This window comes from Lotus japonicus, chromosome 5 (assembly GCF_012489685.1).
Source record: "Lotus japonicus ecotype B-129 chromosome 5, LjGifu_v1.2".
NCBI classification, from domain to species: domain Eukaryota; kingdom Viridiplantae; phylum Streptophyta; class Magnoliopsida; order Fabales; family Fabaceae; genus Lotus; species Lotus japonicus.
The window spans coordinates 11,962,189-11,973,859 of record NC_080045.1 but is presented as its reverse complement, the minus strand read 5'-3'; the positions used below and the strand labels follow the sequence as shown (position 1 = coordinate 11,973,859).

The following is an 11,671-nucleotide window of genomic DNA, read 5'->3' as shown; positions in this document are numbered from 1 at the left end:
ATGTAGCATGTTTTCAATGAAAATAAATCAGGACTAGATTGAGTGTATAAAAAAATATGTTTAAATTACACAATAAAGAAGAGCTCTCAGAGGGAGAATTTTTTTACATGAAAAATGCTTTAATGTTAAAACTAATAGAAAAATAATATAGCTCCATTATTTGTTTCATAACTTTTTAAATAATATTAGGAATAAAAATATGATAATTTAATAGTGAAAATATGTCATACGAGGATTAAAAAACATGAGTACGTACATGCGGTTATGTGTTGTTAGGTTCAATCCCATGAGCTTAACTATGATATTGGTTTAATACCCACTGTACTATCTACGGTTTCGATATGTTGAAATTTATGTATTAATTCATATATTTTGTGGTGTAAGTCGTATTTGGTATGGAACAATCTTTTTAAAAAATCAATAAATATTACATCAAACTCTTTCTTAAGTAGGTGAAACAATTCCTAACCAAGGTATGATACATTTCTAAATGACTGTGCAACGCACGAGCAAACAGACTAGTAGAAATAACAATAAAACGTGCAACTAAATTAATTTCTCATACTAAATAACAATAAATAATTTTGAATAAAATTAATTAATAAAAATTAATTCATATGATTAATTATATAAATAAAAAAATGCATTCAATAAAATGTTGTGAATTTTTGTATATGTCAATAAATACACATATATAGGTAGTAAACATGAATTATATGCTTGTCAGATAAACATTCATTATAAGCTTGTTATATAAGCATGCATGCATTATATGCATTGTAAGACTTTTTAGCTTTTAGAAATAATCTAGAAGTGTCTAGAGATATTTTTCATTTATATTTATAAATATGATAAATATATGTAAAAAATAATTTACATAATCTTAATACATTTTTATCAAATAACTATTAATAATTTGAATTGTGATTAAATAGTCTCAATGTTGAATATTTCATTTTTTTTAATTTGTATTTAGAAGTTGTTATTATTTATAAATTCATTAAAGGACTAAACATGAAAATTAACTTTTAAGGTTTTATATTTGAATGATATTTTCTAAATTAATGGGAATTTTTATCAAACGATATATAATTTATTGAAAATTATTATTATCAAGCTAGTTTAATATTTAACAATATAATTCAAAATGATTACATGTGTTCTTCTGATCTCAATGTCAAATCTCAAGTACAAAATGAGAAAACATTATCCTGGACAACAAATTCAAACTTAGAGCAACTCCAATACCAAATTCCTTATTTGGTTTCTTAACACCCTATTCAGCACTATTCTACACTATTTCTGTGGGCCCGTACTGCCACATCAGACTTAAGGAACTCCTAAGAAACTGAAGCAGATTTTGCTCCAATCCATGGTTTCTTAAATTACTATTTGAAGGGTTCCACTATACAACATAAATTTATAATATTTATTTTCACCCAATTTAAATTTAAAATTTAATATTAAATCAACACTTCAACTAAAAACTAATTCAATTAATATTTATACTCAAAACCGGTAAAACCGGTCAATTTTCACGCCTAAACGAGCAGAAAACCGGTTCCAGCCGGTCAAAACCGGTATGGACCGGTCCATAACGAGCAGAAAACCGGCTCAGCCGGTTACCCCCTATAAATACTATTTTTTCTCACTCACTCTCCATTCCTCCTCAAACCCTAGCCGCTCCTTTTCTTCTTCCTCTCTTCTCTCACGCTCTCTCACCTTCTCCTGACTTCTGAGTTCAAATCAATCCCTCTTCTTCTTCTCCGACAGCTCCTCCCTCTTCTGAGTTCAAATCCACCCTCTTCCTCCTCTCTGCCTCACTTCTCCTTTTCTGCTTACTCACGATGCCTCCCCTTCTCCTTCCTCTCTCCCTCACTTCTTCTCCCTCGATCTCTCTGGTCCACGCCTCCAAAGCCCCAGCCGATCACCAAACAGAAACCGCCGCCACCAAACAACCACATGCAGTCACCATCGGCCACCAAACAACCACCAACGCCACCATACAGCCTCAATCCGACCCCCACAACCCCTGTTTCATAGCTTCAAAGCCTTGAAGCTTGCAAAAATTCTTCCTTTTCACACATGCAAGGGAAAATACTTTCAGATCAGAGCTTCCAGAACTTTACCAGAGAAGATTTTTTTTTTATTTATGTAAATATCAATTTTTGTGTTTTAAGTTTCAATTTCTTCATGTAAAGTTTCAATTCATTCAATAAAATTGCAATTTTCGTCCTCTGATTATGTCTCTGTTGAACTTGAATTGTTCAATTTCATCCTTTCTGTTATGTTTGCCTCTGAAAGCTGTTGTGGGAGTGAGAGAAAATAGATTATTTTAGTTAAGAAACTGAAAAAGCAAAGTTGCTTGCAGAAGCAACCATGCACTGTAGTTAAGAAATTGAAACTGCCAACTAAGCAAGCTCCAATGGGTTGAAAAGCTAAGAAACGGTTCTTAGCATCTCCAACTGGTTTGAGTAAGAGTTAATAGTTGTGTCGTACAATATTAAAAAATTCTCACGTGAAAAAAATTATAGAGGCTCAAAAGCTAAAATGTCATATATGTAATAAGCAGTTTAACTTTTATATATTATAAGATTATTAAGATGACTTCAAATGTGTGAAAGTGTTGCGATGAGCAGGAACGCGAGGTCTGACTTGGAATCGAATAATCCGACGAGAAAATGAATCACGCAAGTGGGTGTGTGCGGGGAATCGAGTAAGATAATAGACACCAACATATTCACTCAGTTACATTCGGGAGGGTTCAAGTGGTGTGAAAAAATTATGAGGAAACTCGCACCTGACCGCATGTACTATCTCTCCCATGTGTGCTATACAGCTCATGTCTACTTGACTTGACCACACGTTAAGTCTTTCCTACTATAGTGTAGGGGTGTACAAGGGACGGGTTGGGACGGGTTTTGGTTAACCCTAACCCGGCCCTAAATGTTGATCGGGTCAATTCATAGACCCTAACCCGTCCCTAGACCCGAAGCAACCCGACATTATGCGGGTCCAATTTAGGACGGGTCTATGTAGGACGGGACCGGGTTGGCCCGAGAGACAATAAGTTTAAGACTATTTGATACTAATTGTAAAATTTAAAGATAATAACATACTAAAAGAGTTATAAGTTGGAACTATTTTTTAGAAGAAATAAGTTGAAAGGATCCAATTCTTTCATAATCTATTTCACTTGAGATGTTTACATTTTATTTGATCATTTTTTCACTTGTCTAACATATGCATAATACACACACATGATTTTCTCTTGTTAGAGCATGAAAGTGTTCATAGTTTGACCAACGTTTATTTAATTCATAAGGTAAATGTTAAACATTTTAATCTCATCTACATGGTATAAGATAAATTTGAGCACCATGTATCACATTTTAATCATTATAACAAATTAAAATTTTATAAAATATATATGTGGGACGGGCCGGGTGACCCGAGTGTCAACCCGAACCCGACCCTACCCGAAGTCGGGTAACTCGAACATCAACCCGAACCCGGTCTCTTTTAATGATCGGGCCGGGTTGAACCCGGCCCTAAAGGCTTGGGTTGGGACGGGTTGGCGGGTAGGGCCGTGTCTTGTACACCCCTACTATAGTGTAGCTTGTTCAATTGTTTTTTTAGTACACTGACCATAAACTCAATTATTTCAATATTTATATTATATATAATTTAATAAATAAATATAAAAATTAATTTTAATAATATTATAATTTTATTATTTATCAATTACAAGTTATTATTCATATCTACTCTCATATCTTAGTAAAATATATGAATTACTCAATCTCAATCTTAATTTGACGGTTTAGATATGTGATTGTGCACGGTATCCCATATTGAAGAGAATCTGAATCCATATATTTTGGCATATGAATAATTAGCTGGAGATTTATGTTTAAAATTTCTATTTGTCATTGAGTTTTGTGGATGGAAAAAAACACTCGTCGGGAGAGTTAGCCCCACCATGATGTAGATGTTCCCACTCGAATAGGATTGCCTCCAAAGGAGGACATGCAAAAAAAAAATTACAAAATAAATTATTGACTTAATTAAAATTAAAATGAATGTAACTATTTTTTCACATGTGACATTTATTGATGGGAGGTTAGCGTGAAAATTATATTCAATAGAAGTACTTCAAAATTATATTCAATATAAGTACTTCAAAATTATTATGAGATATAAAAATTAAAAAAAATTAGAAGCAGTTTTCATTCCCGCGATAAAAGGGGTGTAAAATCAAGGATGCAGTTTGTTTTCTGAGAATTTTCCGCATTTTTCTCCCCACGAATCACGATCGATAACTCCCTCCCTCCATTCCCAGCGCTGTATTTATTCTCGCCTCCATTTACAGCATCATTCATGATCTTCGCTCTTCTCCTCAGTTCGCTTCATTTCAGGTTTTTCACTCACTCGTTCCTTTTAGTTTTCAAACTTTTCCACTTCTTTTTCTCCATCCATCAGTAATTCCATTTTGTAAGTTCTACCCATTTCTATTTTTATACCAAGCTTCAAACTTTGTTGATGTTCAAGCGCACCCATTAATTCATTTAACATAAAGAAGCCCGAGTTTTACTTGTTTAAGATTTACAAAGTTTTCGTATCTAGTTTTTTACTTCTGCACACTACACTCGGATAAATGGTGACCCTTACTATATTTTTTTTCTTCTGTTTTTGTAGATTTCTAGCAAAGAAGCTATTGAAATTGCAAAACTTGTTGGATAAAAAGAAGGTTTGCTGGTAAGTTATCATCTTTTGGCTGTCGCATTATTTGAATTGTCTTTCCATAATTCCATTGTATGTTGAAGGTAGAAGATGAGAGAGTAAAGGGAGTATTTTTAATGATAAAGAAGTTGATTTTACAAGTACAGGTTTTCCTGATAAGTAACTGTAGTTTATTGAGAAAAAAAAAATTATTTTTTTGGCACATGTGATGACCCCTTGTGATTTGTTTTAAGAACCAATTAGCCTTGAAAATATTGCACATGCTTATTAGTAACCCAAATCAAAACCCACAAGACTCAAATTCTTTAATTCACAAAAGTAATGGTGAGGGCATAAAAAGTCTTGTGTCAATGCTGGTTGCTATGTTTGCTAGTGGTGTTGTTAGATCTGCACTGGAAACTAAAAAAATTGTCCTCATTCATAAAGCCGAGCACGTGTATTTGAATGAATGTTTTTTTGAATTTGATTACTATATTTTATCTTTTCTGTTTTATATAGTTGTACCATGTAATATTGATTCATTGTCTGAATGTGGAGTCTTATTGATATGTGTTTAATGGTATGAGCTGGAGGTTCATCCCCCTCTCCCAAATAAAGAAGTTCGAAAAGGGATTTTGTGGTAGGCTGCCATAGCTATATATACTATTGTTGATCCTAAACTCAGTGATTGTTTCTTCTCACAAAATTCATTCCTGTTGAAATTTGGGAATGGTTTGATAAGGTATTATTTTAGGTTGTGTCCTTTGTCTTGTAGATTTTAGCAGGTAACATTGTAATTGAAGGTGCTAGTTCACTTTAGCATGGATATGTCATATGTAAAAGCCAGCATCTGAAGCCCATTTGGATACATACCAAAGAGCACATATTGGAGTTTCTCTACAAACAAATGGGATAAGCTCCAATAAGTGCTCTTTGGGCCGCATTGAATTTCAAATGGGCTATTGATATTTTTGCAGGGATATGTAAAAGTCTAGAAGTCAGTAAATTTTTATGCATTGGTCAATAGTTGATAATTCATTAAGAATTCAGGATGCTGAATATTTTCATTATATTTTTAAAAACAAAAGCCTGAGTGCTATATTATTCTTTTATGTGTATAAAAAATCATTTAGATTCTTCAGCTTGAGGTCTAGCAGGTTTTCTGTAAATATGATAGCAAGAACTGTCTTATTTCTTTTATACATAATGCATGACGTTTTCCAATTATGCCTTTATTTGTGCCTTCATCTTTCTTTTGTGCTGAACTTTTCTGAAGTGATCTATTGTGGTGAATTTATTGCTAGAGCTTTTTCTTCATGATTTATTTTTTGGTAAATCCTGCATTAGTTTCCTTTGGTAAACTGGGATTTAGAAAAGCAGAACAACAAATAACTTTGAGGTCTTACAGAGGCAACTCCATATTGGTTACCCTCCCTAATCATATGCTAAAATTTCACCAATACACTTTTCGTGACCAAGTCCCTGTTGCATAGTGGATGATACCTGCATATTTTCTATACTATGGAATTCAACTTTCAATACCGGCACCGCCTTTAAGTCCCAAATGCACTCAACTTTATGAAATCTCATTCATTCTCAAACTTTTTGAAATAAGGCTGGATGTGCTAAGTGAAACAACATTCTCAATTTACCTCCAACCACTACTACCATAATCAATTTGGTGCCTTTCAAAAAAAACCATAATCACTTTGGGTTTTAGTTTAGGAAAGCAATTTTTTACCCCGTAAATATTTGTTTCAGCTACAATATCATTTGAACAGCAGTGCACCAAATAATGGATAGTATAAGGGTATATTGACTTTGTGTATAATCCTTACTTATACTATTCTTTTAATTGATATGAATGTTGTTTACATCAAATTATTTCAGCTAATTTTGTTTGACCTTGAATACAGTTTACATTTGAAGAAGAGCAAGAGAATACTAAGGAAGAGTAAAAGTAAGAGAGCTTTTCATACCAAGTACTAAAGAGCATTCTCTGAGGAGGAGCTTAGTCCATTTAAGGTTGGTTTCCTCAGTTATGTTATAACTCTACCGTTTTTATAGTTATATATGTTATTCAAGCATTGTTAATCTATTTTGATCGTGATATTTTAAGACAGAACGGTGCCAGCAAATTAAATAAATTTTAATACTTTTATAAGTGTTAAGCTCTAGAATTGTAGGTTCCAGACTTTATAGTTTATAGCATCATCTCAATCTAGAGAAGTTTTATTTGGATATTACATGTGTCTTTTATAAAGCCATATCCATTTCATTAAGTTTTAATTCTTTTCCCTCTAATTTAGTTTTTTTTAGAAGCCCTCTAATTTAGCTTACTTTGTTCTGATTTGGCTGATTAGCCATATCCATTTAATATTACAGTTACATCTAGACACAAGTGTAAAATGAAAGAAAGAAAAATGATTTAAGTCCTTGAATAGAGTTTGGCATTTTTCATGCGTGCGTATGCTTGACAAGTTCTTCAACAATTTTGTTTTATATTTTTTAAATATATCTGAGATAGTATTATTGATATGTCCAACAATAATTTCATTTTGATCATGGCAGAATTGATGGAACCACAAGAAAGGAAGAAGAGGATGTTAGTAATATTAATATTACATTTACAGATGTTGAATTGCTTTACTTTGTTGATAATGGTTATATGCTACCTTGTTCTAAGTAGGCGCTTGAAAAAACGAAAAAGATCAAGAGATTGTGACGAAAGAAGGTTGAAAATAGCATTCAGGAAAGATAAGGCTCGTGCTCATGCAGAAAGTTCAGATGAGGGTGACTTTGGACTAAATCTGAATGATGATGAAACCATTGAGTCACCATACCCAAAAACACCTACTTATAACACGGCTAAAGTAGCAAGGCTTATGGATCAATCACACTCTGATGCTTCTTTATCTGGAGGTGGGAAGAAAAGGGTCAAGTATGATGGTGATGATGATGAGGTTTCTGAAAGCTTGATCACTTCATTGAACAAATTGGGTGAGGTTTATGCTCAAGCTGCTGAAAGTATTCAACAACTGACATCTTGTTTTATACATCAGAAACAGACAGCTGATCGGAGAAATCAAGTTGCCTCCGTTTTAGAAGAAATAGAGGGATTATCTACAACAGAAATGATAAGGGCAGCTATTTTGATCACCAGCAATGACAATCTATGTGACTGCTTTTTTACTATGGATACTCTGGAAATGAAGAAGCAATTTGTGGACATTGTTTTAAATAACAATGATGCTTGAAATAACTTAGAATGTCTAATGCTTTGAATCTACATAGTAGGAAACTTATGTAGGAATTGTATTTGCTGCCATTATTATTTCACAGTATTATTTGTAGTTTTGGTAGAGGGACAAGTCTTTATTAAGGTAGACTATATATGCAAACTTTATTAGACAAATTTTCTTTGAGTAATAATTTTCCAATGTTTCCAAGGTATGACTAAATAGAAGTTGGAGCTATAGAAATTATCAGGTTACAGTACAGGGAGAGCTATTGCGAATGCCAAATTCCTCAAATGGTTATTCATTTCAAGTTGAAGTTTCGCACACACTCGATCATGTTTGTATTCAAAAGCTATTTTGCGGGGTTTCAGATTGAGATCGTTTAAAAGCGTTTCTAAATCAAATCTAAGAAAAAGTTGCTACTTTTCTTCGAAGGAGATATTTACAAGTTGGTGCTTAGTTAAACTTAATTAATTATGTTAATGCTGTGCTTAATTAATCTTAATTACATAATACTGTAATAAAAAAAATCTTAATTATATAATATAGATAAAGACAGGAACCATGTCAAATGAGTCAAATTTTAGGGAATTTATAGATGAAACAAGTGGTTGTGATATTGTTTAGGGAAATGAAGTGCATAAACGTGAAGCTAAGGTTTGCAAGAATCATGACAATTACATTTAAAGTGTGCAGCTGTGCAGCCAATGCCAAACCAATGCTGATGGAAATGAATTTTCTAATATCATAGGTTGGTTGGGGCTCCCTATGTTTAAGGCATTGGTATAAATAAGAAATACTTTGGTTTCGACTAAGGCTTAACTCATCTTGAGGGGTGCACTACCCTAGGCTTCAAGCCTCAAATGTGAAGCTTGTTGAAAGTGGTATATACTTGCGAGTCCGGTCAATGTGATGATTATGATCCATAACTATATAGATTATAGAAGTTCAATAATCAATACAGGTCACAAAAAGTTGGGATGTAAAAGTTTGATACCATAAGTCATTATAATTCAAGTAGGATAATACCATCAATTATTGAACACAAGCAGGTACATAAACATTATTATGACATCAAACAACCTGAACACTAAACATAACCATGCATCAACACATTCTGCAACTCGAGCAATTAACAGACCCATACTTAAAGACGCGTCCTAGTAATACAAATGACGCTTTATTGGCTAGAGTCTACATCTTAGAGGAAGCTCCCTGAAATCCAACGTTCACTGTTGTTGAGGCTGCAAAGTAAAAAAGAGAACAGTCAGGAACCAATCACAATCACAATTCTTCAAAATCAATTGTCAGAGATTCATAACATATACAGTACCAGAAAACGACTCTTGAAAATATCAACTATTTCCTTAGGATCGATTCTTGTCTGTGTATAAGCATCAATCTTGTTCACCTCCTGCAGTAAAAACATTTTCGTTTACAGATGAATCTTTCTTTTGTAACCAGTGTGTATATGTCTGAACTCAGGGTTAGTAGTAGGGCTTCTTATCAAATGCATGAGACTGAGGACCAAGTTTGAATGAAACACTTGCTAAGAAAATACTTAAAAGTTTAGATTGAATTATGATGAATTCATCATGCATGGAAACAAGCACAATTTCCATAAACAAAGGATAAAAGTTTTACAAAACTGGTTCTAGTCTACCTCAATCCACGCTGCGAGTTTAGGCCTTCCTTCGGTGATGTCATGCTTGAATACCTCAGCAAGGACAATGTGGAATCGCTCAACAAATGGAATATAGGCAATATCGACCTGATCATAACAAGCATTTACATATTATATGAAAGAAAAGCAACAGCAATTGATATTATCAGGTGCTATATCAATTTTGGGTCAAGTCATGATACTTCCTTTCATCCAATGCATCATGGAGAACAATAACTGCTTGAGAGGCAGAATTTTCAAAAGGAAATGAAAAATTATCAAGACCATTAAATTGATTTCAACTTACCCAACTGAATTGACCAAGCAAGAAAGGCCCATCATCAAATTTACCAAGAGCATTCTCCAAGAATTCAAAGGAAGGACCTGGTTTAAGTTACCAATTTAAAGGCCTATATATATTAGAAAAATCAAATTGCTATATTCATAATCTTAATATCTTACTGGTTTGTTGTACAGCATCCCCTTTCAATGAAGTGAACAGGTTTCTGGTGAATGTATCAACTTGGGATATCAACTCCTCACCGAACTCTTTCTTGGAAGGATCCTAAAAACATTTGTCCTTAACAACATTAGTTCATTCTAATTAATTGAAAATAAATGAGAACTCATCATGGCAAAAAGAGAATGTGCAATTCTTACATTAGGAAAGATAGACGGCCCTTCGAAGTTGGCATCCACATATTTGATCAAATCAAGACTTTCTCCCAGTACCTTGCCATTGTGCTCCAAGGATGGCACCTAAAAAGATCAATTCAATTTGGTGCATCAAATTAGCTAATAGCTCATTCAAGTCAACATAGCAAACTAGCTACCAATTATTTACTATCTTCTATTACCAAATTACACACCTTATTTTCTGGATAGACTTTCTCCTTATACCAAGCAGGCCTGTTTTGAAGGTCTATTGGAACCAATTGAATCTTGTCTTGTAGCCCCTGCAGTTTAACCAACAGAACAAAAAACAGTCACAAAAGGAACAAAATAAAATATCAAAATATTCAGGCATACTTGGACTTTAAAAAATAAAAAATTAGTACAATGAATAAAAAAACTCAATGAGTGTCTAACGCTAGCGGTTGGATAAGGGTCAAATGAAAATAAATGGTTTTATATTATTATTTCTAACACGCCTCTTCATGCAAGAACCCATTTCAGCTTGCCCGTTTAGTGTGTACTCGTTTTAGTCCGCCTACCATGTGTTTTAATTCATTTTTTATTAGAAGAATTGAGGACGACAAGAACCAAACTCTAAACTCATTTTTTATAGAGGTTGTCTCAATCAACCGATTATCTCAAAAGCTTATTTCTAAAATTGTTTGAATCCCTAAATTAAAAGTTTGATATTTAGGATCCGATTTGAGCTAATCACAACACCAAAAAAAGTAATGAAAAATTGAAGCTGAAATGCAAAGAAGCAAGTAAAGCCATTGAACATGTGAAATTACCTTGTAGTTCCTAGTTATCCACACACGTTGTGCATAGGGACAATTATAATTGGTGTACAACCTGAAAATCAAAAACAAAATTATAACAATAACAAAATGAGGCTCTAAATTTGCAAGTAAAAACCGGTGAATTTTGGAGAATGAGGAGGAAATTAATTAAACCTGGTGGTTCCATCAAAAAGTGGGGGAGGATCGGAGGTGGAAGTTAACGGGGGAGGACGAACAGTAGCCATTGATTGATATGGTGTTGTTTGAGGAAAATGATGGTTTGCTAATCTGAACTGAAATTGAGTCTACGTTCAAGCAAAGATCGCGTGGCTTTTATACAAGTTGGAACGCATGTAGTATCATCAGCAATGACGAGAGTAGTGCTGCATTGAATTGACATGTGTCAAGCGGGGAAGGTACTAGAGAAAGGAGAGTGAGCAATGGGCTTACCACATATAGAGGAACAAAAAAAGTTTTACAAATTGGGGTGGTTTATCTTAAAATGGGAAATCAAATTTAAATATTGTGTTTGATTATATTGGCTTTATTTTAGTTAAAGTTGGAAAGAAAGCTTAAAGGAAACAAAACTAGTC

At 33.5% G+C, this 11,671-nt stretch overlaps 2 protein-coding genes across 4 annotated transcripts; one reads left to right on the top strand and one right to left on the bottom strand.

Annotated features, from left to right (window-relative positions):
- Positions 1 to 4,225: 4,225 nt before the first annotated feature.
- On the top strand, positions 4,226 to 8,166 carry LOC130716650 (uncharacterized). Of its 3 annotated transcripts, XM_057566637.1 has the most exons (5): positions 4,226 to 4,418; positions 4,699 to 4,758; positions 6,639 to 6,747; positions 7,294 to 7,327; positions 7,412 to 8,166. In XM_057566637.1, exons 4-5 carry the CDS (start codon positions 7,299 to 7,301, stop codon positions 7,977 to 7,979), a joined length of 597 nt encoding a protein of 198 aa, XP_057422620.1. In that variant the 5' UTR covers positions 4,226 to 4,418; positions 4,699 to 4,758; positions 6,639 to 6,747; positions 7,294 to 7,298; the 3' UTR covers positions 7,980 to 8,166. The 3 variants fall into 3 exon arrangements, with proteins under 3 accessions (XP_057422620.1, XP_057422618.1, XP_057422619.1); XM_057566635.1 differs by having other exon boundaries at positions 4,227 to 4,418; positions 7,294 to 8,166; XM_057566636.1 differs by lacking the exons at positions 4,226 to 4,418; positions 4,699 to 4,758 and adding an exon at positions 5,280 to 5,464 and having other exon boundaries at positions 7,294 to 8,166.
- Positions 8,167 to 8,936: 770 nt separating this feature from the next.
- Positions 8,937 to 11,468, bottom strand: LOC130720899 (glutathione S-transferase L3-like). The gene is made up of 9 exons (XM_057571604.1): positions 11,253 to 11,468; positions 11,091 to 11,151; positions 10,494 to 10,580; positions 10,285 to 10,383; positions 10,087 to 10,189; positions 9,932 to 10,008; positions 9,625 to 9,732; positions 9,295 to 9,375; positions 8,937 to 9,205 (listed from the first exon to the last, which is right to left on the bottom strand). The coding sequence occupies exons 1-9, from the start codon at positions 11,321 to 11,323 to the stop codon at positions 9,191 to 9,193; spliced, it is 702 nt and encodes a 233-aa protein (XP_057427587.1). The 5' UTR covers positions 11,324 to 11,468; the 3' UTR covers positions 8,937 to 9,190.
- Between the last annotated feature and the right edge of the window lie 203 nt (positions 11,469 to 11,671).

Bases quoted from the DNA above. Each gene is read 5' to 3' on its own strand.
- LOC130720899 (XM_057571604.1), bottom strand. From the start codon at position 11,323: ATGGCTACTGTTCGTCCTCCCCCGTTAACTTCCACCTCCGATCCTCCC. The intron at 10,384-10,493 runs GTGTGTAATTTG...TGATCTTTTTAG, and splicing joins AAGTCTATCCAGAAAATAAG to GTGCCATCCTTGGAGCACAA. The intron at 9,376-9,624 runs GTAGACTAGAAC...TTTTTACTGCAG, and splicing joins AACTCGCAGCGTGGATTGAG to GAGGTGAACAAGATTGATGC.
- LOC130716650 (XM_057566635.1), top strand. From the start codon at position 7,299: ATGGAACCACAAGAAAGGAAGAAGAGGATGTTAGTAATATTAATATTA.